General features: G+C 37.9%; 3 protein-coding genes across 4 annotated transcripts; 1 reads left to right on the top strand and 2 right to left on the bottom strand.

The window, feature by feature from the left end:
* Nucleotides 1-4,490: 4,490 nt before the first annotated feature.
* On the bottom strand, nt 4,491-8,197 carry LOC115218035. The gene is made up of 2 exons (XM_029787785.2): nt 7,914-8,197; nt 4,491-5,722 (listed from the first exon to the last, which is right to left on the bottom strand). The coding sequence occupies exons 1-2, from the start codon at nt 8,162-8,164 to the stop codon at nt 4,621-4,623; spliced, it is 1,353 nt and encodes a 450-aa protein (XP_029643645.1). The 5' UTR covers nt 8,165-8,197; the 3' UTR covers nt 4,491-4,620.
* Nucleotides 8,198-11,706: 3,509 nt separating this feature from the next.
* LOC115217994 (trafficking protein particle complex subunit 4) lies at nt 11,707-19,984 on the top strand. Its single transcript, XM_029787734.2, has 5 exons — nt 11,707-11,902; nt 14,254-14,428; nt 15,489-15,592; nt 16,259-16,385; nt 19,620-19,984. Exons 1-5 carry the CDS (start codon nt 11,728-11,730, stop codon nt 19,687-19,689), a joined length of 651 nt encoding a protein of 216 aa, XP_029643594.1. The 5' UTR covers nt 11,707-11,727; the 3' UTR covers nt 19,690-19,984.
* A 1,224-nt stretch (nt 19,985-21,208) lies between these two features.
* LOC115218104 (phosphatidylinositol N-acetylglucosaminyltransferase subunit P) lies at nt 21,209-26,069 on the bottom strand. Of its 2 annotated transcripts, none has more exons than XM_029787891.2 (5): nt 25,919-26,069; nt 24,640-24,746; nt 23,931-24,003; nt 22,439-22,557; nt 21,209-21,352 (listed from the first exon to the last, which is right to left on the bottom strand). In XM_029787891.2, the coding sequence occupies exons 2-5, from the start codon at nt 24,725-24,727 to the stop codon at nt 21,231-21,233; spliced, it is 402 nt and encodes a 133-aa protein (XP_029643751.1). In that variant the 5' UTR covers nt 24,728-24,746; nt 25,919-26,069; the 3' UTR covers nt 21,209-21,230. The 2 variants fall into 2 exon arrangements, with proteins under 2 accessions (XP_029643751.1, XP_029643752.1); XM_029787892.2 differs by having other exon boundaries at nt 24,640-24,765; nt 25,919-26,018.
* Nucleotides 26,070-26,888: the final 819 nt, after the last annotated feature.

Genomic DNA, 26,888 nt, shown 5'->3' with positions numbered 1-26,888 from the left:
AATCTATCTTTCACATAACTCTATGAAGAGGATTACTAAATTATAGAGTTTAGACTTTCAAAATAAATTTGTGATCAGTTATTTAACAGGAAAAAGAGTAATGATATACAATAGTCAGCCAGTATTCGTGGGGGCTACGTTCCTAGGCAATCCGCGAACTGTGAAAATCTGCCAATATTGGACATGGTCCATAAAAATAATTATAAATATCAAAATATGACATTATATGTATATATATATATATACATACATATACATATATGTATATATATATATACACACACACACACACACATATATATATATATATATGTATATATATATATACTGTGGTAGGACAAAACAACGGAAAAAGCTTAAAATTTCAAACAAATTTATTTCATTAGTTACATTATTTACATTTCATGGATATTTGTCTTCGTCTTGTTTGTTGTTGATATCAGCCTAAACATTTAATGGAAAGTTCCGAGGATTTCAGGTAAAGATAAAAGGATTTCCTAACTTCCTGGAAAGTTGGTAGTGAACTTCAAGGAAAGTTCCGACGATTTCCTAACTTCCTGGAAAGTTCCAAAGATTTTCTAACTTCCTGGAAATTTGGTTGAAAACTTCCTGGAAAGTTCTGAGGATTTCATGGAAGGTCACAAGGATTTTCTAACTTTCTGGAAAATTGGTCGAAAACCTCATCGAAAGTTCCTTGGATTTAGTAACTTCCTGGAAATTTGGTTGAAAACTACTTGGGAATTTCACAGGATTATCTTACTTCTTTGAATATTGGTCGAAAACTTCCTGGAAAGTTCCCAGGAATTACTATTATTCTCTAACTTCCGGGAAATTTGGTCGAAAACTTCCGAGGATTTTCTAACTTCCGGGAAATTTGGTCGAAAATTTTCTGGAAACTTCCGAGGATGTTCTAATTTCCGGGAAATTTGGTCGAAAACTTCCTGGAAAGTTCCGAGGATTTTTTAACTTCTGTGAAATTTGGTCGAAAACTTCCTGGAAAGCCCCGAGGATTTTCTAACTTGTGGGAAATTTGTTCGAAATCTTCCTGGAAAGTTCCGAGGATTTTCTAACTTCCTGGAAAGTTCCGAGGATGTTCTAACTTCTGGGACATTTGGTCGAAAACTTCCTGGAAAGTTCCGAGGATTTTGTACCTTCCTGGAAATTTAGTTGAAAACTTCCAGGAAAGTTTCGAGGATTTTCTAACTTCTGGGAAATTTGGTTGAAAACTTCCGAGGATTTTCCAACTGCTGGGAAATTTGGTTTAAGATTTCCTGGAAAGTTCCGAGGACTCTCTAACTTCCGGGAAAATGGTCGAAAACTTCCTGGAAAGTTCCGAGGATATTCTAACTTCTGGAAAATTTGGTCGAAAATTTCCGAGGATTTTCCAACTTCCGCGATTTTCTAACTTCTGGCATCATATAAAAATGTCCCTGTTACATATTATATATTCGTTTAAGGAACAGATTGGGTTTATTTACATCTCTGAAGAAAAAAACATACCTTTTCCCCCACCCCTAAAACAGATTGAAATGCAATAGATCGATACTAGGGTCATAATTATGGGTGGACACTAAAGAGGGAACGGTTTTCTTATCTAGCTCTGTTTACGAGTGACCCCTAAGTTTATGGCCACAGGGTATCTCTTTTCTCATAAAAAGCAGGGACATTTTCATATGACGCCTCCAGAAAATGTTTTCACCTCAATAGACGTCATTGATTGGTTGAAGTTGCCGAAATGCAAGAAATTAAACAACAAATATGTTACAAACTACAGAATTTTCTCAAGAATGCCATAAGAAAAAGATGTTTTATAAACACATTCTACCAGTATACGAAGTTTAAAATTTTTTAGTTACATAGAAATTATTTTAAAAATCTGCTGGTCAAAGATCCTGTTAATAAACCCGTTTCTTTTTAGTATCTGTGCGACATTTCTTTTGTGGTTCAGTTTATATTTCTATAATTAAGGTTTATATTTAACCTTTTTGATACCAATGTACCTGAAACTGCCTCTGACTTTGTAATACAAATGTTGTGTTTACAAAACGGTTCCTCATGAAGATAATATAGACACTGCTTGGGCTCGAAAATTGAACCGTTATGAAAACCTCCTCGAGGAATGTGAAGACGCAGGCTGGAAAGCGGAACATTTTCCTATCGAAGTCGGATGTAGAGGGTTTGTTGGACACAGCGTGAGACGACTGTTGTTATCGCTAGGCCTAACTCATCTTAAAGTCAATACCACCATGACTGATATCCAATCTACAGTGGAGAAGGCTAGCCACTGGATTTGGTTAAAAAGAGACGATGAGCAATGGCTAGAAGGATATTGAGTTCTTCATAACCAGCTGATCTAGCAAGCGGGGCCTCATATCAGTGAGGGGGGCCGGTGCGCATTGATGCCGTTGAGAGGTAGGCCCCAAAACGGCGCGCATTCTCTCTTGATGACCCCATACACTTGCTAGCTTCCAGTATACGGAGCTTTTAACTGGTAACACTTGCATGTGCGAGTTGTTTGCAAGACATCTGAATTAAAATCTTCCACTAAATCTTAGTCACAATTTATGTTTCTAACACTAACTTAATGATAAAGTTATTTTACTAACTTCTTTGTTATATTTAAAATTAATTGAAAGAAACACAGAGCATCTCAACAGAAATATGGTAGCAAAAAGGTTAACAGATCATAGGCGCAGGAGTGGCTGTGTGGTAAGTAGCTTGCTTACCAACCACATGGTTCCGGGTTCAGTCCCACTGCGTGGCATCTTGGGCAAGTGTCTTCTGCTATAGCCCCGGGCCGACCAATGCCTTGTGAGTGGATTTGGTAGACGGAAACTGAAAGAAGCCTGTCGTATATATGTATATGTGTGTGTGTGTGTTAGTCCCCCTAGCATTGCTTGACAACTGATGCTGGTGTGTTTATGTCCCCGTCACTTAGCGGTTCGGCAAAGGCAACCAATAGAATAAGTACTAGGCTTACAAAGAATAAGTCCAGGGTCGATTTGCTCAACTAAAGGCGGTGCTCCAGCATGGCCGCAGTCAAATGACTGAAACAAGTAAAAGAGAGAGAGAGATATTGGTTTGCATTGGTTTATTCCCGTGTCATGTAGTTTTAAAATGATTGAAGTCTAATAGTTAAAGTGATACGTTATTCCATTAGATTACATTTGGTTTATATTAACTACAGGAGTAGGTGCAGCAATGGCTGTGTGGTAAGTAGTTTGCTTACCAGCCACATGGTTCTGGGTTCATTCCCACTGCATGGCACTTTGGGCAAGTATCTTCTACTAGAGCCTCGGGCCGACCAAAGCCTTGTCAGTGGATTTGGTAGACTGAAACTGAAAGAAGCCCATCGTATATATGTATATATATATATATATATATATATGTATGTATGTATGTGTGTGTATATATTTGTGTGTCTGTATCTGTCCCCACCAACATTGCTTGACAACCGATGCTGGTGTGTTTACGACCCCTCAACTTCAGCGGTTCGGCAAAAGAGACTGATAGAACAAGTACTAGGCTTACAAAGAATAAGTCTTGGGGTTGATTTGCTCGATCCACTAAAGGCAGTGCTCCAGGATGGCCACAATCAAATGACTGAAACAAGTAAAAGAGTAAAAAGAGTACATTTCTGTATTTTGAGTATGTTTTACAGGTTGTTAGATAGTAACGTTCCTTAATCTGTTTACAGTTCTAGGTTGATTGTTCCTTATTATATTATTTTCTGTTTTACTTGTAACATGTGTTTAGGACTATTTTTTTATAACTTCTGTTCAATACATTCAATTTGCATGTTTGTCTTTTAATGTCTTCTGAGTTTTTAAGTTCTACAGTTCTTAGAGTAGTATTGTCCATTTTGAGATTTCACCATTTCCAAAAATTTGTTTTAGAATTTCTAGGATTCATGCTATATGATAATTTAAGAGATGTGATGTTTGTGTTTTGTGACACGAAGTAGATGTTGACATAATGAACACACCACACTAATATTATTCTGAACGCCTTACTTCCCTGGGCATGGACACTTTGAAACTCCAACGTCTGGCAGCTGACTTGGCAGACACCCATAAAATTATTAACCATCTTACTAACAATAACTCTGAGCACCTTTTCAAACTCCATCTGTCTAACACCTGTGGACATGTTTACAAAGTCAGAAAACAGCACAGCTCCCATGACTTTCAGAAACATTTTTTCATGCTGAGAGTTGCTGAAGCATGGAACAAACTGCCAGCATCAGTTGTTAGTTGTCGGAGCACTGCATCCTTCAAACCTTCCATGCTTCCTGAGATTCGCCAACACTACACCTGATTTTCTCCCCCTCCATAAATACGCAAGTATGTATCTGACTCATACACTGTTCGCTTTCCAGACATTTGTACATCACTGCATATACTTTATACACACTTTTGACAAGTTGTGGTGCACCTGAGCACTGTATACAATTATTTCATTATTATTATTATTTATTTTATCAACTCAAATACATTGCCTGGTATCATTTTATTGAAAGACAAAATACAGACTCAATTTCCGTAGGATTTCAAACGAGGACACAAAAAGATATATTTAATTTATCTGTCTTTACAAATTTTAATAAAAAATATTTTTAGTTTATTCGCTAATTGGCACTTTGTATAAAAACTCCCCATACTCATCATAATATGCATTATCCTTTTTGTATACGGTTCCCTTTGATCCTTTAACATGTTCAGGTATATTTACAAAATCATCAACAGTAAAACCAGAAAAATCAGGCATTCTCTCGTGACTACCTGCAACAGGTATAGCACTGGATGTTGACTTAGAGAGTAATTCCTCCAACAGTGAATCCCTGTTGTGTTCTGAATGTTGTTCATTTTCGTAATTAGTTTTGGTCTGTGATGATGTTTCGATATCCTTTACCTTTTCGGTGCCAATTAACTGATAAGCCTCCAAGTAAGTCAGATCAGACAAACTAATATCGCCACTCTTTATTTTTCTCCGTATTTTTCTTGGAGCATTTTTCAGGTATTCTTCTGTAATTTGATTAGCAAGGTTTTCTGAAGGTTCTAAATGAGAATTTCTTGCTCGGACATCAGTTTCTTTAATTTCATAATCAATAGACGACCAATCTAGCTTTGACTCGTTATACTCTTCAATAGGTATCTTGGCACCTGTATCTTGCTCTTCTGGCATCAGCTTAACCAAATCTTGTTTGTTGCTAGTATTACAAATATAGTTTTGCTTTTCAGAAAATCTTTCATAATTTTGTAAAATACTTTCAAATCTACCCATTTTCTTTTCAGAATTTTTCGTTGATACATTATGCATTTCAGAAGGCAATTTGGGAGCTTCCATTAAACCTCCGGCATTTTTCAGTAATTCCAATTTACCTGATTCTATCAAATGTTTGAATTCAGGACTAACGACCCTTTCATTTAAGGACAGTTCTGCATTCAGCTTTTTCCACCTCTTTTTTACATTGGAATCATGTTTTAAAATTTTCTCAGAATCCATCACATAAGTAGAAGACAGCAATTTAATTAAACCAGTTTTGCTAATAGGAAAGCTCTGAGACAGTCTTTCAAGTGTCCATTCTTCAGGATATTCGGCATTTAAGAAACGAATTTGTTCTTTCGCCCTCCATGTTAGGAAGTTTGCTTCTTGGGGAGTCTTGAAGTATTTGCGTTCTAAGATCTTTAGTTTTACCTTCTTCTTCTCCTGATTAATTATCCTGCAAGTAAGACAAAGAAAAAATTTTTAATTTCTCAAATAAGATTCCATTTTTACAGTTTCATACACTCTTTTACTTGTTTCAGTCATTTGACTGTGGCCATGCTGGAGCACCGCCTTTTTAGTCAAGCAAATCAACCCCAGAACTTATTCTTTGTAAGCCTAGTGCTTATTCTATCGGTCTCTTATGCCGAACTGCTAAGTTATGGGGACGTAAACACACCAGCATCGGTTGTCAAGCGATGTTGGTGGAACAAACACAGACACAAACATATACACAAACACACACACATATATATATATATACATACGACAGGCTTCTTTCAGTTTCCATCTATCAAATCCACTCACAAGGCTTTGGTCGGCCCGACGCTATAGTAGAAGACACTTGCCCAAGGTGCCACGCAGTGGGACTGAACCTGGAACCATGTGGCTGGTAAGCAAGCTACTTACCACACAGACACTCCTACACCAATATATAAGCTCTACAGTATTTACTTCCAATAATGTCTTGACTTCATACTTTATTTATCATTGTGTTCTGGAAGTATTCATCATCATTTAAGGCCCATCTTCCATGCTCTGGTATGGGTTGGACAGCATAACAGGAGCTGGTAAGCCAGAAGACTGTACCTAGCCCCACTTTCTGTTTTGGCATGGTTTTCACAGCTGGATGCCCTTCCTAATGTCAACCCCGTTACAGAGTGGACTGCATGTTTTTTATATGGCACCAGCAATGGACCCTGTACAAGGTCGCTTGACTTGCTTGACGGAATATTCATATCAGAGCTGACCTGGGGTTACACAACAACAGCTCTTTTCATTCTACTTCCAAGGTCCGTTTTGGTATAGTTTTTACAGCTGGGTTCCTTCCTAATGCTAACCACTTTACAGAATAACCTGCATGCTTTCTGTGGCACCAGCACTGGCAAAGTCTGTTTTGGTATGGATTTTACACGTTGGATGCCCTTCCAAACACCAATCACATTACAGAATGGATTGGATGGGTTCTATGTGGCAACAGCACTGTCAAGGTCAAGTAATTTGTAAGACAAGAGATCCCTTAAGAGGGGAGGAGTGATATTGGAAGGAAGTGGCTTTGAACAAAAACAAATATAAAAGAATAAATATTTTGTGTGATTTAAGGGTTATTTGGCTGTTATTTTTAGCACATCTCACGACCACTTGATACCTTCCTCATTTCTTGGTCACTCTGACATGAATTGACGTTTTTCAATATTTTTCTCCCCATACATTTACTAGTCCATTGCTGGGATTTAAGCCAAAATTTCGAACTGCCCATACTTTAAATTGTTTTTTTTAAAAAATTCTATAATCGTATAAATCCCCGTGTGTAGAACACAAATTCGCAAAATTTTTCTGATAATTCAAAAAACATAAAAAAGTTCTGAGGGGTTACATGGGGTGCCTAAACCAGAACTCCACCATTCCATCTTCAGTTTTCACATGTTGAGTATCCAATGTACGCTTCCTTATTTAAGGGGACGAAAACTGCGATTGAAGGAAATTTAGCTGCTATTTCTAACAGATTGAGTGACACTCTAGAAGCTTCCTCGTTCATGTGTTGTGCGTCAAGGCCGTTGTTTTAGCATGAATTTCGGTATAAGTACCGTAAGTGGCTTTGTTTACATTTATGAAGATAACAGAAACCCTTTTCTCCCACCCCTAACCCTAACCCCCATATATATATAAAAAAAAAACCCACTTTCTTACAAAGCCACTTCCAGTATGACGTATATTTTCCATTTAAATATGTCTAACCCCTATCAGTGTTTGCAAAAGGAAGCCTTTGCAAACACCGATAGGGCACAGAAAGTGTGTCTAAAGCAAGCTGGAGGAGGTGTCCTCCTGGGGCTACAAACTACAGTAGCATCCACCCTTAGGGGTTAGCCATATTTAAATGGCAAATATACGTCATGATGTGTTGCAGCTACTGTTTATAACTCGCTCAGAGATTTATTACCACTTGCAGTACTTATACCGAAATCCATCCCCGATATGGTCTGCTAGTCAAGGGCGCCGGAGGTCTCCATTAGCACAGGCTCGACTATTAAGGGTTAATATCTAGATCCTATTAACCACCATAAGCTTATACACCTTCAAATAAACGTATCACACACATACACACACACACTACTGCAGTTTCCGAACATCAAATGCACAATACGTACTTTTTGATATCAAATTTCGACCGAAGTTTGTTGTCGGGGCTGTTATAATAATCATCAAAACACTCGTCCAGGTCGTTGTCGGGGTCCATCAATGTCATTTCCTCTTTTTCTGTCGGTAATTCAAGAGGGTTTGGTGGTAATCGCTGTTTCCTTGCATAACCACGACTGGAAATAATAACTGACGGGTGGATAGGAAAAACAGATTTTGGCGACAGAAGAAGACGAGACACAAAACACAAGCACTTCGCCATGCTTAATTAACCAACACCGCCGGTGTTGACGGAACACGAGTTCTTGGTTAATAATTTACCACAGATGTTACACCTTACGATTGTGACACAGGAAGGATCTCTCAATCATATTGTTGAACATAAAAGATTTTAAATAGATTCGCAGGGAGTTGAACAAACAACTTAGTTTCAATTTTTCAGTCCCAGTCATTTCTCTTACACGTCTTATGTTCTTTGGTAAAGCATGTTATCTTACACAGTCTTGGAAAGGCAGGTTTTGTCTCGTGAAAGTTTCAAAAAAAGGTGGGTGAATGTAGCAAAGATGGTGCGTGCGAGTGACGAAACCACTTTGAGTATGATCCTGTAAATCGTAAAAGAGAGAGAGAGAGAGCACTTTGCTCTCATGTGTTTATTTCCTCCCTGCCTGAGGTTACCGTGGTCTTTTCTGTAGGCTTTTCTTTCCACGGATGAACCAAATCTTTTTTGTTACTTTGAAAAATTTTTTTTTTTCTTACTGTGATACACGATCCCTTTTGATCGCTTTTTTTTTTTTCCGATCCCTTTTCATAGAAATTTTACATTTGTTTCCTTTTTTTCTTCTTTTTCCTTTTCCACCTCCGAGAAGAAAAGCTCTACATTTGTACTTGTCCCCTCTGTGTCCAGCCCTGTGTGGCCAATAAAGAAAGTTATCTTACGCAGTCTTGTTACCCTTTACCTTTCGAAGTCGTAGCCACATGTAAGAAATCAATACTTTATGTCACAGTAGAGTTATAAATTCTTTCGACATCATCATCATCATCATCCGTCCGTTTTCCATTCTGGCTTTGATTGGACAGTTTGACGGGAGCTTAAATTGTTTATTGCTTACCAAAGACCAACACAGAAGGTATATATATAGATCAGTGGGTCCCAAAGCGGGCGGTACTTCCACCCACGCCCACCGTGGGCAGATCTATACCCTCTGAAGCATATACGAAGAAAATTTCGTTAGGAAAATATCCATTTTCCTGAAAGTTACGATGAAACAAAGTCAGTGGTGGTGGTCGTGGGTGGGATGCACAGTTGTGTAGGCAAGCCAAAATAAGTACCAGTTGATCAATGGGGGTCAACGTAATCGGCAAATCCCTTCTTTCCCTAAAATTTCTGGCCTTATGGCAAAATTGTAAAGAATTATTAATAAACGCGCGTACGCACGCACACACCCAAATCAGGGTTGGGGATTAAGGGCTCTTTTTAGGGTGTTGCTCAAAAGTTTCGAAAAAAAAAATACTGTGTAACGTGAGAATAGCAATTCGTAACAAATGAACACATTTTTACGTATTCTAATGTTGTTGTGGCAGGCGATATGCATATAAAAGAATAATGCTGTGAAACTGCAGGAAATAAAATAACAAGGTTATTATATTTGGTGTCGGTTCGGCTAGAAAGGGCGTTGCCAGGGCAACAAGGGCAACACCCCCGCATCCGCCACTACACACACACACACGTTTTGTTGTAGGATAGCAAAATTCTCTCAAAGAATAAATCACTTCAAAGCTGGTACTCTGCTGTGGGACTTATAGCGCCTTCTCAGTTAATTAAATAAAAAATTTAAAAAGGGATGTAGCTGGAGTGACCTTCCGTAGAATGTTCTGGAACATTCTATGAATTTCTGGATTACTTGGAAGTGAGAGACTTGCGCTCTACGTATTATAAAACGAAAAGTGGAAGGAAAATCTTCCCTTTTTGCATTTGATCTTTGGAAGAGAATCGTTGAGTGTATGTAGGTTGTTCTTACGACCGTCCTCCGTTATAAAATGTATCGTTTTTATTTCAAGGTATTCTTATATACTATCTCGCATACACAACATTGAGAAACTCTTATCTCAATGCAGCGCAGACCACAATTAAATAAAACCATTATTCTTTCTGTTTAAGGATTTTCTTCGTATTGTTTTGTTCTGTTGAACGTTGAGGAGTTTTCACCAAGAAGCTGAATATGTCGATTTGCTCGATCGACTAAAGGCGGTGCTCCAGCATGGCCACAGTCAAATGACTGAAACAAGTAAAAGAATAATAAAGATTACAACTCTCAAGAGAGAAGCTGGGACAAATTTATAATAAGGGGACAACAGCTTTCAGAAAGTTTGTCTCTCAAGGCAATACTACATATGTGAACTTTTTAGACTATTTAAAGAGTCAAATATTTCCAACTAAATTCAGTTTTGCGACAAAACGATATTGATTCTCCATAAACCTTCGACCATCCTAGCTCTTTAAATACCCTTGGGATGTCCAAAAATACTGCCGGATAATCTGGTCTTCAGCTAAAGTGTAATTAATACAAGGGAAGAAACTATGCAATCTCAATTTGTTATTCTGCACCGAACTCTCTCCCTTGTAAAATATTTTTCAGCAACTTTTCTTATTATTAAATCACTGTGGAGTCGTAATGACCCAGTGGTTAGGGCAGCGGACACGCGGTCGTGGGATCGCAGTTTCGATTTCCTGATCGGGTGTGTTTATTGAGCGAAAACACCTAAAGCTCCACGAGGCACCAGCAGGGGGTGGTGGCGAACCCTGCTGTATTCTTTCATCACAGCTTTCTCACACTCTTTCTTCCTGTTTCTGTTGTACCTGTATTTCAAAATGGCCAGCCTTGTCACGCTGAATCTTCCTCCCCGAGAACTACATTAAGGGTACACATGTCTGTGGAGTGCTCAGCCACTCACACGTTAATTTCACGAGCAGGCTGGCTGTTCCGTTGATCGGATCAACTGGAACCCTCGTCGTCGTAACCGACGGAGAACCACGAGAAACCACTGCATCTACGATCTCAGGTTTAGTTGTTTAACAATTCCCAGAGTTTCATACACACCCTCATTCCCCTCCACTCCACCACCCCTGCTCTCTCTCTCTCTCTCTCATCAGCTGTTGTCCGACAGTTAGCTTGACAAAGGATATTCCCGGGTTTTCTCCAGAAGTGTGTTAGGGTCACCAATACTTAATTGGCTAAAGTTGAAAATTGATGAAAATAAATGAAAGATCACCGGTCAAACGTATTTTCATACATTTTATACCTGATGAAAGTTAGAACCAGTATATAATGATGATAATAATAATAATAATAATAATAATAATAATAATAATAATAATAATAATAATAACCCTTTCTACTGGAAGAACAAGGCCTCAAATTTGGGAGAAGGGATTAAGTCGATTACATCGACCCCAGTGCGTAACTGGTACTTATTTAATCGACCCTGAAAGGATGAAAGGCAAAGTCGACCTCGGCGGAATTTGAACTCAGAACTAATAATAATAATAATAATAATAATAATAGTAATGATAATAATAATAATAATAATAATAATAATAATAATAATAATAATAATAATAATGATGATGATGATAATGACGATGATGATGATGATGATAATGAAAGCGCAATGTATTTCTCCCTCCTGTCACGCTGATAGACGGAAACTTAAAACGACAAACGGATGGGGGGAAGGAGTGTTGTTGTTCGTCTGAAGTCCCGCATCCATCACACTGGTCGATAATAATTTATTCTCCTCGCCACAACGAGTTGTCTGCACTGAAAAATGGCTGTTTTGAGTGTTTACATCATTAACAAGGCTGGAGGCCTTATTTATCAATTCGACCAGAATTCCAACAGACCCGAAATAGAGAAGACGTTTGGTTATCCTTTGGACATCGTTCTGAAGGTTCACGATGACAAAGTAGTCGTTTCTTTTGGCGAACGAGACGGCGTTAAAGGTTTGTATTGACCCTTCCTCTCTCTCTCTCCAACCAAAAACCTTGGGAGGTGGGTCTCTCTCCTTTCTCTTTTTTCATCTAATTTTCATATTTATTCATATTTCCACCCGTTTAAACTTAAATTTTATTTCAGATTAAACCCTACACACATTCTATCTGTCTTTTTTTTATATTTACTTTTTGCAATTGCATATAAAACGTACCTGAAATTACAAACGGGAGGGAAAATTCTCTCTCTTTATATATACTTAACTGGCAGTGACTTCCAAGTCACTGCCAAGAATTATTCTTGTTTAGGAATAATTGATATAGGTACTATTTAAGAAGAGTGGTCCCGGTGCGCGCACTCGCGTACTCGCACATCCGCACTAGCTAGTCGTGACTATTCGATCCTACAACGACTACCTAGCAAAGTAAATAAAACACAAAATAAATAATTTTTTTAAAACAAAGTAAATAAAACAAAAACAAAGTAAGGATCGACTAGGCACGACTAGCTAGCGCGGATGCGCGAGTGCGCGCACCGGGACCACTCTTCTTGAATAGTACCATTTATATATATATATATATATATATATAAATATATAATAGAATAAGCTGAGTTTTCAACTCCATCGCTACTCAGTGGACATAAGGTATAAACCTTTCCGTTTTTATTTCTGATAAAAAGCAGAGACTTTGGATAGCAACATAATAGCTTTGAATATATATATATATGTTGTGTGTGTATATATATATATTTATATATATATATGTATGTATATAACAATCTTATAATATTATGGATAAAAGCTACAGTTACTTTTAAATTTCGCTTCTTTCCGAAGAAATATTTCCATTGTTATTTTTAGGATAGTCTCGCCTGGCCCCCATGCCGGTGGCACGTAAAAAGCACCATTCGAGCGTTGTCGTTTGCCAGCCCCGTCTGGCACCTGTGCCGGTGGCACATAAAAAGCACCCACTACACTCATGGAGTGGTTGGCGTTAGGAAGGGCATCCAGCCGTAGAAACATTGCCAGATCAGACTGGAGCCTGGTGCAGCCTTCTGGCTTCCCAGGCCCCAGTTTCACCGTCCAACCCATGCTAGCAAGGAAAGGGGACGCTAAATGATGATGATGATCCGAGAGTAGTTTTTTTAACTCAGAATGTAATGGTAGATAAAATACCGCTAAGCATTTCACCTGGCGTGCTCACATTTCTGCCAGCTCACTGCCTGCCTTCAATAATAATAATAATGACGATGGACTCTTCGGTCAAAGATGATGTATGAGTGGTCAGCTTTTTGTTGAATGACCAGACACAGCATATCATGCATCTGGTATCAAAGTAATCGCAAAGTAATGTGAGATAAAGTGTTTTGCTCAAGAACACAACACACCACCTGGTCTAGGAAGTGAAACCATGATGTCACAGTTGTGAGGGTAACACCCTAACCACTAGGTCATGCATCTTCACACATAATAATAATAATCATAAAAGAGACTGAGAGCTCTGTTTTGGCAGCGCAAGACCAAACTTTGGCCACAGACTGAAAGATCAGCCTTAGGAATTAGTAAGTGTCTCCGCTGTACCATATCTGCAATGGAGTGGATGAAACCATTGGCCATATCATGAATGGATGCCCTAGACTTGCCCAAAACCACTACAAGTTGTGGTGACATGATCAAGTTGTGAAAGTACTACATTGGAAACTACAAAAAGTTGGGGCTAGAGAGTGGCAAGACATGGTATGAGCACAAAGTGCAGAGAGTGGCAGAGTTGGAGACTAGCAAAATCTTCTGGGATTTCCCAATGCCAACAGATCAGGTGCTAGAGCATAACAGACCAGACCTAGTGGTGGTGGACAAGGTGCACCACATGTGCTATATAGTTGATGTTGCATGCCCCTTTGACAGACGAATAGTCAAGAAGGAAGGCAAAAAGATAGATAGAACCCTCTTAAGTACAAAATAACTTGGCTATCGAAAATGAAGGTGAAGATAGTGCCAGTTATTGTTGGGTCCTTGGGAACAGTATCAGAAAGCATCAAGGGTAATATCAAGGAAATTAGAATGGAGTGCCCAGTAGAACTGTTACAAAAGGTTTGCCTCCTTGGCACGGCCAGAATAATCAGGAAAGTATTAGATAACTGTAAAGAATGGATAGCATGGTACCGTAGCATGCAGGTAGCAAGCCTGCTATGAATGCAAGACTCCAGGAGCTCCAACAAAGTTTGTGATAAAGAGAAATAATGATGATGATAAGACACACAGACATAGAAAAGAAGAATGTCTACCTTATATTTTTGACTTATTGTTTTATTGTCCATAAAATGGCTCTTTGTACAATTCAGTTTTTTTCTCTCTGTTCAGTGGGACATACTGTACTTGGTATTAATGGAATTACGGCTGAAGGTCGATATCTCAAGGATGGCCGTGACATTCTGGAACTTTTGGCCTGTGAAGAAAATTACCCAATCAACATAAAATTTGGTCGGCCAAAATTAACGACAAACGAAAGAATTATGCTTGCCAGCATGTTTCACTCGTAAGTTGAATTCCTTCATCTCCATGTTGTTTTTATTGCATTTGTTGTTATTGAGGGATTCACAATCCAGTGTTTGCTGCAGTTTTCTGTGTTTGAAGTTGAGGAAATGGAAATTTTCCTCTGCATCACAGATTTACCCATCACTGATGGAGAACACTGTGTAAGAAAATTTTTATCTTTTTTTTGTATTTGGTCAGTAAGTGTTATTTCCTCTTTGCTTCTTCTATCTAGAAATCAAAGGAAATGACTACTATCCCCTTCACCCTTTGCTTTTCTGACCTGAACATCAATGTTTTAAAACAGTGATTTTCCATTACATTTCAGACAGTACGAGTTTCTGAAGTAGAAATATTTTCTACGCTAGGCACAAGGCCCATAATTTGGGGGGAGGAGGTCAGTCAATTAGATCGACCCCAGTATGCAACTGGTACTTAATTTATCTGTCTTCATTTGGCATGCCACTTGACATTGCCAGTAGCATGTAAAAAGTACCATCCAAATGTGGCCAATGCCAGTACCCATTGACTGGCTCCCATGCCGGTGGCATGTAATAATTACTTTCTGAACGTGATATATACCAGGCCCGCCTGATTGGCTCCTGTGCTGGTGGCATGTAAAAAGCACACACTACACTCTCACAGTGGTTGTCGTTAGGAAGGGCATCCAGCTGTAGAAACATTGCCAGATCAGATTGGAGCCTGGTGCAGCCTCCTGGCTTCCCAGATCTCAGTCAAATCGTCCAACCCATGCCAGCATGAAAAACGAACGTTAAATGATGATGATGATAAAGTTGACAGTGAAGTTTGGTGCAGTCCTCTAGCTTTTCAGATTCTGTTGAAGCACCCAACCCATGTCAGCTCGGAAGCTGGACATTAAATGATGATGTATATTATCTTTCATTATTCAGCATCTGTAGTCACCCCTACTCAAGAAGACCTATATCACAAAATGAGGTTCTTCACAGGGAAACTCTTGTGTTTGCCTGAGATTTCTACAGTGAATAGGTTGAACAGCCGTTTTATAGCTTCATTGTTTAATCAATTTTATCATTTATCTGTAGATTATACACCATCAGCTGCCAACTTTCTCCTGAGCCACGTTCTTCTGGAATTGACCTGATAGAGACAGACACATTCAAATTACATTGTTTCCAAAGTATGACAGGTAAGGCAAAAAACTGATTGATTTGTTCAAGTTTTACTTTCTGCATTTTTGTCAAAGAGCCAACAGTTCCTATTAATTTAAATGTTCAAGACTTATTGGTCTTAGTTTTTCATATTCCTCTCTTAAAGACTAGTTTCCAGTTGATCCGGTCATTTAAAATTTTTAAATTGCCTTGTCCCTAAACATACACACACACACATTCCTCTAGATTGGATTTGATCCCAGAAGCTCCAGTTTTGTTTTGGTGGAAAATGTATATAGCTAAGACAACTGAAAATGATTGGAAATTAGAAAGACCGAAACAAGAGTTTAAAGAAATATAGTTTATAGGAAGTCAATAGAATCTTTTCTACTCTAAGCACTAGGCCTGAAATTTTGGGGGAGGGGGCTAGTTGATTAGATCAACTCCAGTACGCAACTGGTACTTAATTTATCAATCCCAAAAGGATGAAAGTCAAAGTCGACATCGGCGGAATTTGAACTTACTTCATCCAATGTATGCCACAATAGCATGATCTAACAGGGAGCCACTGATATGAGAGACAGATGGAGCCCATAGATAGGCATCCACCTTTGTTATTATCATCATCATCTCTACAAGAGATTGGTGACTGAGAAGAGGACTCTAGTTATAATTATTGAATGTATTTTTGTTTATTATTTCAGGCCTCAAGTTTCTGGCACTCACGGATCTGCGACAAATTGCTGTGGAACAGCTTCTTAGGAAAATGTATGAAGTTTACTCTGACTACGCCTTAAAGAATCCATTTTACTCGTTGGACATGCCAATCAGGTGAGGGAGATGTCGTTTTTCTTGACACAATGGAGGTGTTTCTCAGTGTTAGGTTGTTTAGTAAATTCAATGAAGATGGTCTCTTCTTTATTACCAAGTCTTATCTTTCTAACCTTGGGAAGATGAAAGATGAAGTTGACTCTACTGAGCATAGAAATAAGTGGTATCACATTACCTGCAACACTTCCAAAACTTTCTGTGGGGAAAAGTTCTCGTTAACATGAGTTCGTTTAGAAAATTACTATTTTTAAATCTCACAACATGAGATATTCATCAACAGTACTTTATAGTAAAGATTGTTTGCCAACATAACACGGCAGTCCTGGTTTAGGACAAATGTTGCTGTAATTTAGCCCCAGGAGACATCGTCTCCAGCTGGCTATACGACACGATCCGTCCTTGTATTTTCGAACATGGGAATCAATCTAGGTGATGAAAGGAAATAATTCAGAAATCGCGATACACAGATATTGTTTTGAGCTGGGTGGGGGTGCTAGGTTCCTTTGTTCGAAAATGTAAGGACACAGATTGTTTTGTATAGCCAAACTGGAGACAATGTCTCCTGGGGCTAAATTACAGCAACATTAGTCCTAAACCAGGACTGCCATGTTATGTTGGCAAACAATCTTTACTACAGTGAGTTCGTTTGTGGTATACATCTGTTAACGACAGAACTACTTTCTATAAAAGTTATCTGTGGTTCTGACTAGATTCTGCCAATAACGAATTCCAGATTCCTTATCCAATCAGCAGCATATTGTGTCTATGTTTTTATTCTGGTATATGTTGGATGGGTTCTGGTCTGAGTCAGGTCTTACCTGTAGTTTCTGCCCTCCTGCACAGAACATCACTAGAATTCTTTTCAATACTTGGAAAGCTCCATTAGACGTCGTTGATTGCTTTTGCAATGAGAGCAATCTAATCAGCCATGGAGAAGAAGAATGCTCTGAAAGCATAGTAACCAGGATAGGAACAAGATGGAAACAGTTCAGGGAGGTTTTACATCTGCTGATAACAAGGAATTTCTTTCTTTGAGTGAAGGGTAGATCATAAATTGCCTGTGTGTGAATTTTAATGTTGTATGGTAGTGATATCTGGATATTGAATATGAACACAGTGGCTGTGTGTGCCAAGGCTGGAGAGAGATGAAGTGTGATGTGATACAAATATGCTGGAAGAAAAACTGGGCATAAGAGGAATCAGATGCTGTGTGTAAGAGAGATGACTATTGTTGCACACAAGTAATATGTGTGGATAATAAGAGATGGATAGAGAAATGCCAAAAGATCCAAGTGGAAGGAATTGGAAGACAAGGACGGAAGTAGATCTTATGATGTTGAACTTCGTATGGTAGTAGTAGGATTCATAGAAGAAGCCATTCGCGGTTCCATCTGTGCAGTCCGCTGGTGGTCGGTCTGCGCAGATGGAACCGTGAATGGCTCGCTGTCTCCAGTGACCGTCGAGCGTGGGCCACCATGGTTTGTGATGCTGTTAGGACCAGAGAAGAAGCCGGCTCAACCTGTAAGTAACTTCGTATGGAAAATGACAAAAGACAGCCACACTTGGTGACCTGTCGTACAGTAAAGGATCCATCTGACTCAATCAGCCATAGAAAACCAGACATAGAAAATGAAGGTGATGTTGATAGGTATACAATTAAGATGTTTTAGTTGTTTGAAAATATATTCAATGTGAAGGTTGTGATCTAAACCTTGGTTTCCAAGTATTTCTTGAATCATTAAATTGTCTTTGCCATGTCTGCTTGATGAGTATCTCTGTGGCACAGAGTTATCAATTGAATATACCAATGTAAGAAACCATTATTAATTGGTGCTCTAGCATGGCCACAGCCTTTGAGTAGAAATGTAAAAAAAAAAAATAAAAGTGTAATTGATCACCGAATGAAATGTTTGCAATGCTTATTTGCCTCCCCTTAAATCTAAATATCAAATTCTGTTAGAATTGACGACATTGCTTTTCAATTCTTTGGGATTGATGGCAGAACTGTATCAGTAATATTCTGATAGTTTCGTATTTCTTTACTGCCCACAGGGGCTAGACACAGAGGGGACAAACCAGGACATACAAACGGATTAAGTCGATTACATCGACCCCAGTGCCTAACTGGTACTTATTTAATTGACCCCGAAAGGATGGAAAGCAAAGTCGATCTCGGCAGAATTTGAACTCAGAATGTAGCGGCAGACGAAATACCACTAAGAATTTCGCCCGGCATGCTAACGTTTCTGCCAGCTTGCCACTGTATATTCTGATAGTTTCATATATCCTCCCATATAAACTGATGGTCTGTGCTGATGCAACAAGTTTTTATCACCCTATGCAACACGATTTTTGTCCTTGGGTAGCGACTGTTGTTTTTAGCTGACCCCTAGAAACTATGAAAAATGGCTACTATTTCCTTCAAACTTTGCTTTTGTTCCATTTATTCAAACCCCAAAGAATCCCTCTCAGCACATGGTTATGATGCTCCCCAAGTATTCCTGCTCATGATCAGAGATGCACATATTGTCAGCCACTAAGGGACATGCTCAAGTGGTTAAAGTCAAGCAAATCTGTGGTACTGAGCAGAATATTTGCTGTAACGATATTTCTGCTTCAGCAATTCAGTCCTGAGCCTGTTTGAAATGTAATCTCTCTATATATAAAGCTGAAGTTGTCTGTATGTGTGGCAGATTTGGTAGCCTTCAACTAACACTATCTCCTCCGAGACCCTGCGGCACAAGTTGAGAGTATGATAGAAGAAGGCTTGCTCTTCCTTCCGTAGAAGAAAACATTCAAATCAGACCATGTTAACACCAAAAATTATTTACATCAAAAAGGCACTTTTTTTCTATGAAAATCCCTATTTTTTTTCACGATTTTTTGACTGCTGTGTCGCCATTTTTCGGTGTATTTCAACCAAAAAAATGTTCCCTTAAAGAGAATAAAAAGCTACATAATGCAGAATTTTTACTTTTCAAAAATTCCAATTCTAAAGGGTTGAAACAAACCTGAGCAACACCAGGCAATACTGCTAGTGGAAAATAGATCAGTTTCAAAATATTGATATTAGGTCATAAAAGCAAAATTTAAAGGGAATAGTAGTCGTTTCCTCTGATTGCTCACACTTAATGACCAAAGCCCCACCAAAAGTTAAAATTTTGTTACAGTGTTATGAAGATGGTTACTTTGTATGAACATTTGTCTCAATCTATGTATTTGTATTTATTTCAGGTGTAATCTTTTTGAAACAAATCTTCAGGCTTGTATTGAGCAATCAGAACGTGCAGGAATGGGAATGTAAGGACATGTGTTTCATTCAGCTACAAAACTAAAATCTCTGATGAAACCAGAAACTGTCAACAGTCATTGTTCTTTTTTGCTATTCTTGAATGACTGATTATTTTCTGACACTAGAATGGCCTGACCAACTGGCATGGTACTCCAACCAGCAAAATGTAAGACAATTTGACCAAAAGATCAAAATATCACCCAGAATACTTACGGCCTCTCAACATTCCCAGAGAAGATGATGTAAATAACCCAAATAAAATATGATATTGTTGTTGTATTTAATGCAGCCATGATGGCTTCAAGCATGAATTTGTTTTTTATTGTTTTACCTTTCTGATTTCAGATTTTGTCTTTCATCAGTTTAACAATAATTGTAATCAACAGAATGAACTTTAATCTATTCTTGATACTTATTTAAGAAGCTGAACTTCTAATGCCTTTGTTTATGCCCTCTATTGTCAACCAGGAGAATTCATCTACGAAGCAATTGCCCCAGCTCCCCTTCAGGGTTGGCGAAAGCGATGTGGTGGACAAAGAATAAGTCCTGGGGTCAATTTGTTCGACTAAAAGGCGGTGCTCCAGAATGGCCACAGTCAAATGACTGAAACAAGTAAAAGAGATAATCTCCAACAAGTTCAGATTTAATTAAAGGTTCCAGATTTATAGAAAACAAGACTATTCAATGGTCATGTCTTGCTAAATGAAATATCAAAAATTCAATTCAGTTTGTTTGACACCTCAACTTTACAGTAACATCTTTTGGTAACTCAAGTAATTTTTATAGGGTTGTACTAGCAAAATGAACTGATGTCTTCCCAGTAACTTACTAAGCTTCTTATATTTACCTTAGAGTGAATGAACAACAATTTATTTATTAGCATTTAGACACAGAATCTAAAGAACAAACTGTTCCTAATCTCACATTCTTCAGTTACTTGCTAACTGTACTGCTCTTGTGGTTTACTAAATTAACCCTTTCATTACCTATTTCTTTATTGCCCACAAGGGGCTAGACACAGAGGGGACAAACAAGGACAGACAAACAGATTAAGTCGATTACATCGACCCCAGTGCGTAACTGGTACTTATTTAATCGACCCCGAAAGGATGAAAGGCAAAGTCGACCTCGGCGGAATTTGAACTCAGAACGTAACGGCAGACGAAATACCGCTAAGCATTTCGCCCGGCTCGCCACCTTACATAACCCTTTCATTACCAACCCGGCTGAAACTGGCTCTAGCTCTGAGAAACAAATGTCTTGTTTTCGTTAAGTTTTGAATTAAAATCTTCCACCAAACCTTAGTCACAATTTACGTTCCTAACACTAGCAGAATGATAGATAAATTTAATTTACTAAATTCTTTGTTATATTTAAAGAAATTGAAAGAAACACAGAGCATCTCAAAATAAATACAGTAACAAAAGGGTTAACACCATGAATGCTGTTAGATGGTGAAAAGAACATTAGTTCATTGTATAACCGGAGGTAATGGTGTTTACCTGTGAAGATTTAAATATGAACTCATTGGTCTCTGTTTTAAATTAGTTTTATTAATTAAATGATTCTCCATTTAAATAATATTTTCTAGTTACTTCAGAAACACTTAAGTCATAAATATTTGGTATGGAATTCTCTACAATATTTTCTTCATTTTTGCACAAAGCGTATTTGTCTGCAAAAGAAAACAAGAAAAGGAAAGTAAAGCAGGCTTCCTTTTAATATCATTGTCTGTAATAAAACATTCTGTATATAAATATAAATATATATATATATAATCAACTAATAAGGGTGAGAAAATTGGATACTAATTTAATAGTACCATCAATTTAACACCAAGTGGCTTAGTGCATAAAAACCAGGAATACAATAAAGTTTATACGTAAATATAAGAGAGTGACCACTATGTGATCGACTCTAGCACTAAAAATAGATGCGGTTGAGTAAATTGTACTCTAGACAAATTCTGCTGAGGAGCTACAGATATGTTATGTGAGTAAAATTACATAATTTATTAATAGCGAAACAATTGTCCAGAATTAATCTGCATTTTTGTTATTTTTTATTTGCCCTGTTCGTTTATGCTAATAGTTGTGATAACTTTCATCGGAAACAATTCTTCGTGGTTGAAACCGTAGCGGATCTATTTTTAGTGTTAGAGTCGACCACATAGTGGTCACTCTCTTATATTTACGTATGTATATATATATATATATATATATATATATATATAAACGGAGTTAAAAGCCAATATGTATTGGCACTCATGCCAGTGGAATGTTGAAAGCACATCCGAGCGTGATCGTTGCCAGGGCCACAGATTGGCTCCCATGCTGGTGACACATGAAAAGCACCATTCGAGCATGATTGTTACCAGTGTCGCCTACCGGCACGTGAAAATCATCGTTTAAGCATGGTCATTGCCAGTGCGGCTGGACTGGATCCCATGCACCTTTTGAGTGTGGTCGTAAAAAAACACCCACTACACTCTCGGAGTGGTTGACTTTGAAGGGCATCCAGCTGTAGAAACTTTGCCAGATCAGATTGGAGACTGGTGCAGCCTCTTGGCCTGCCAGTCCTCAGTCAAACCGTCCAACTCATGCCAGCATGGAAAGCAGATGTTAAATGATGATGATGATCTGGGCTTTGATCAGTGTCCAACACTAATGACAGCATACAAACTACAGAAACTTTCACCCTGGAGACAAACTTGACAAAACAAGACTTGATTAATTATTTGTATTAATGAAGTATTTCTTACCGGTGATGGTATTGAGGGAGTCTAAGTTTTCTGTGCTTATAAAAACAAAGGCAAAATATGCTAAATAGCCAAGAAGAACGATCATTATGATATAGGCAGGAATTGCAACAGCCCAGTACCTTGAAAGAAGAAAAATAAAAATACATCATGAAACAGTAATACGTTAAGATTTATTTTTCTAAAACTGTTGAGCAGGAAAAAGATTGATTACCCTCCAATCTCATCAGAAAAAATCGTAAAGTTGATCATGGACGAAAATGATATTTTCATAAATGATTAACCATAGCTCAGGACTGGGAGTTCATAAATGATTGGGACTGAACCCAGAATTATGTGGTCGGGAAGCAAGCTTCTTACCACACAGCCATATATATATATATATATAACGTTTAAATATTTGTTGTGCAAGATTTATTGGCTAAACTGGCAATATGACCATTCCGAAATATAACAATATATATATATATATATATATATATATATATATATATATATATACATACATATATATATATATATAATACATATATATACATATATATACATACATATATATACATATATATACATACATATATATACATATATATACATATATATATATGCATATGTAAAATATTATTAGAGACAAAACCACTATTTTGCAAAACAAACAAGGAAATAGTGGTTTTGTCTCTAATAATATTTTATAATATTTTATAATATTTTATAATATTTTACTATAAAATCGATTTAATCCTAAATCTGATTTTTTCCCTGTAAATTTGGATTTATTCCCTAATATTTATTATTATATATGCATATGTATATATATATGTATATATGTATATATATATATATATGTATATATATATATTATATATAAGGCACATGGCTCAGTGGTTAGAGCGTCAAGCTTACGGTTGTGAGTTGGAATCCCGGACCGGGCTGCATGTTGTGTTCTTGAGCAAGACACTTTATTTCATGTTGCTCCAGTTCACTCAGCTGTAGAAATGAGTTGCGATGTCACTGGTGCCAAGCTGTATCTGCCTTTCCCTTGGATAACACTGGTGGCAAAGAGAGGGGAAGCTGGTATGCATGGGCGACTGTTGGTCTTCCATAAACAACCTTGCCCGGACTTGTGCCTGGGAGGGTAACTTTCTAGGTGCAATGCCACAGTCAGTCATGACCGAAGGGGTTCTCAGCATATGTATATATATATATTGAAAATGAAACTGAGAGTTTGTCTCTTGTGTCAAGTTTCATACCAGTGCAATTCTTCAAGCGATAAACACATTAGCACAGCAAACAAGTATTTGTTGAAAGAGTAAGAAATTCAGTGTCATTTGATAAGCTTTACTATCTTCAATGTAAAGTGGAAGTTGTGATGTACACATAACTTGCCTAAGACTGGTTGTAGGTAGAAACAGAGTCTCAGGTGAGGGGAGCCATTTTAACCAGGAACTGACATTGCTTATAAGAACACAAATAAAAATCAATCAACAGTACTTACTTTTGGGGATAATACGTTAATCCTGCAGAATGGAGGTAACTGTCGGGAATAAAGGCCCAGCCGATGTAAAGGACTGAAAATAGAGAAATATATAAACACAGATTGTATAAGGGACCACACAAGGTTTCTTTGAGGAAATATATTCAGGGCTTATATCTGTGCAACACAAAGTGGGAACCGGCCTTTCATTCATCACAGCAAACTTGTGACACATCAACGTTTTGGTGTAAGAGATGTTTTGGCACTGATGAGTCGATGCTGACTTATTTGACATCAGATGTTTTAAAGTTTGTCTTGTTCTCTCTCTCTCTCTCTCTTCACCACTTTCTCTTTCCTCACCTCCCTCCCCCATTCTCTCACCCTTTCTTTTCCTCCCTCCTTCCACCCTCTCTCTTTCAGTTTATGTGTCTGAACACATCCCCCACTGTATAGGAGGAGAAGGAAAGTGTCTATGTCTCGGAGGGTAACTTTCTAGGGGCAATCTTATGGTCATTCATGGCTGAAGGGGCTTTTTACCCTTTTTTTATGATATGACAACAAACAAGACAAAGATGATCTCATCAAGATTTGAACCCAGAATGCAATGGAATGTAACTAGCACAAGACAGTTTGTCTGATACTCAATATACACAATAATAAACTGGAAATCAGATTGTAATTAGTAAAGAAACAGACAATTAGCCTGTTTGCAAAATGGAAGTAGACTCACCAATACAGATGAAAGATCCCAGATAGAGAGCAAATCCATATATAGCTCTTTCAGGCGATGGGAAAGGCGTGTGTTCTGGTTTAGTCATGGTATAAATATGACATCGCCTACAAAATGAAATAAAAACTGTGGAAGTATAAAGAATTGAACATGAGAACCATCACAGACAATTTTGCTTCAATCAGAAAAAGGTAAAATGTCTTTCACAGTTATAAAATTACAAATTGATAAAACTAACAGATTTTAATAATAATGAAATTATTGTATACAGTGCTCAGGTGCACCACAACTTGTCAAAAAGTGAGTAATAAATTAAGGGATTTTAATAAACTAAGATTTTAATAAACTAAGAATCAGAACAATTTTCTGTTAACTGGGATTAAAACTAGATGTGCTACTTGTAACTCAGACTAGCAACCCCATCAAGGAGTGTCGTGATAACATACTCCAGATCTATCTAAGTACGTAGAAACTGATATTAAAACTATTATAACAAGCTTCTTGAGCAAGACACTTTACTTGACCGGGCTGCATGTTGTGTTCTTGAGCAAGACTCTTTACTTAACGTTGCCCCAGTTCACTCAGCTGTAGAAATGAGTTGTGATGTCACTGGTGCCAAGCTGTATCGACCTTTGTCTTTCCCTTGGATGACATCGGTAACCTTGCCCGGAATTGTGCCTCGGAGGGTAACTTTCTAGGGGCAATCTTATGGTCGTTCATGACTGAAGGGGCTTTTTACCCACCCCCTTTTTTTTTGATATGACAACAAACAAGAACTCTTGTTCACTCCCTCCCTGTTCAACGTGAATCATTCAAAGAGGTTTCTAATAATCTGTAATGCTAATAAAGTAAGCTTATTACAATTCGTGATCAACATAATACAACATTGGGGCGGTGAAATGCTTGGCAGTATTTCGTCTGCCGTTACGTTCTGAGTTCAAATTCCGCCGAGGTCGACTTTGCCTTTCATCCTCTCGGGGTCGATAAATAAAGTACCAGTTTCGTACTGGGGTCGATGTAATCGACTTAATCCCTTTGTCTATCCTTATTTGTCCCCTCTGTGTTTAGCCCCTTGTGGGTAGTAAAGAAATATATACAACATTGGGGATGGGTTTCTGGCTTGAAATGTTTCCTTTCGTTTATAACGATTACTATTTTCTTTCACATCAACTGATCTGAGAGACAAATAAAGTTCACACACACACACACACATATATATATATAACAGAAAAGCTGGAATCCCGTTATTTGAATCCCGTTAAATAATAAATAATCTCACCTGAAAGTCTGGACGCAAGAAATATTTTGAGTAAACAAAACTATTCAATAGAAGAGAAGAGTCTCGCATGATGACCACTGTCACACAGGGACTTCCAGCGAACAAATTGGATTTATTTTTTTTTTATTTGATTCTGTTATTAGAGTGCAGACATGCTGGGGAACCGTCTTGAAGAATTTAGTCGGATAAATCGATACCAGTTCTGATTTTGTTTTTAAGTTTGGTGTTAATTCGATCAATATCTTTTGCCGAACCGCTAAGTTACGGGGACATAATCAAACCAGCACCAGCTGTCAAGCGGTAGGGGTGGTAGGAACAGACACAAACTCAAAGAAACACACACACACACACGCACACATCACACTATTAATTAGACATCAGGTGTCGTTATACATCGCTGGTCACAATGCGCTTCCACTTCTGTTTTGATTGCGTCGTTCTTTTCCATCCTGACCCAAATCGCTTAACTAAATATCCTTCCCATCGCGGCAGAAGTCGTCCAAATGGTCTTTGATACCACTCGGCAGCTGTGCGAGTCCACCTGTTGGCTGTGTGTGTGTGTACATACCATTGAAGAGGCCCTCAAAAGATCGAAATTCATCGAGGGCCCTCGCTGGTCGCTGATGGAAATGGATTTTTGCCTCTATGATAAAGGCTTCTTTGCTGAAATCGTCAAAAATAAAGAGTTCTTTCCCCTTAACTTTTTTTAATGCAAAAATTTACTTTTCTGTCATATTTTTAAGATGCATAAACATTTGTTTTCTTTTCATAATTTTTTTTTATTGAGTACATGTATATTTTAATCGATTGCTTGTTCAAAACAAATTGAAATAATTATGATAAAGCCTCCAATAAATTTGCAGCTTATGTATATATAACATTTAGATCGTCCCATTATTGACGTATAGATTAAACTGCATAACCTGGTCTGAAAAACAACTTCAACAATTAAAGTATTTCAAAACCATAA

The sequence above is a fragment of the Octopus sinensis genome, linkage group LG12, assembly GCF_006345805.1.
Source record: "Octopus sinensis linkage group LG12, ASM634580v1, whole genome shotgun sequence".
In the NCBI taxonomy this organism is placed as follows: domain Eukaryota; kingdom Metazoa; phylum Mollusca; class Cephalopoda; order Octopoda; family Octopodidae; genus Octopus; species Octopus sinensis.
Note: the sequence above shows the minus strand (reverse complement) of the source record. Positions and strands in the feature narration are given on the sequence as shown.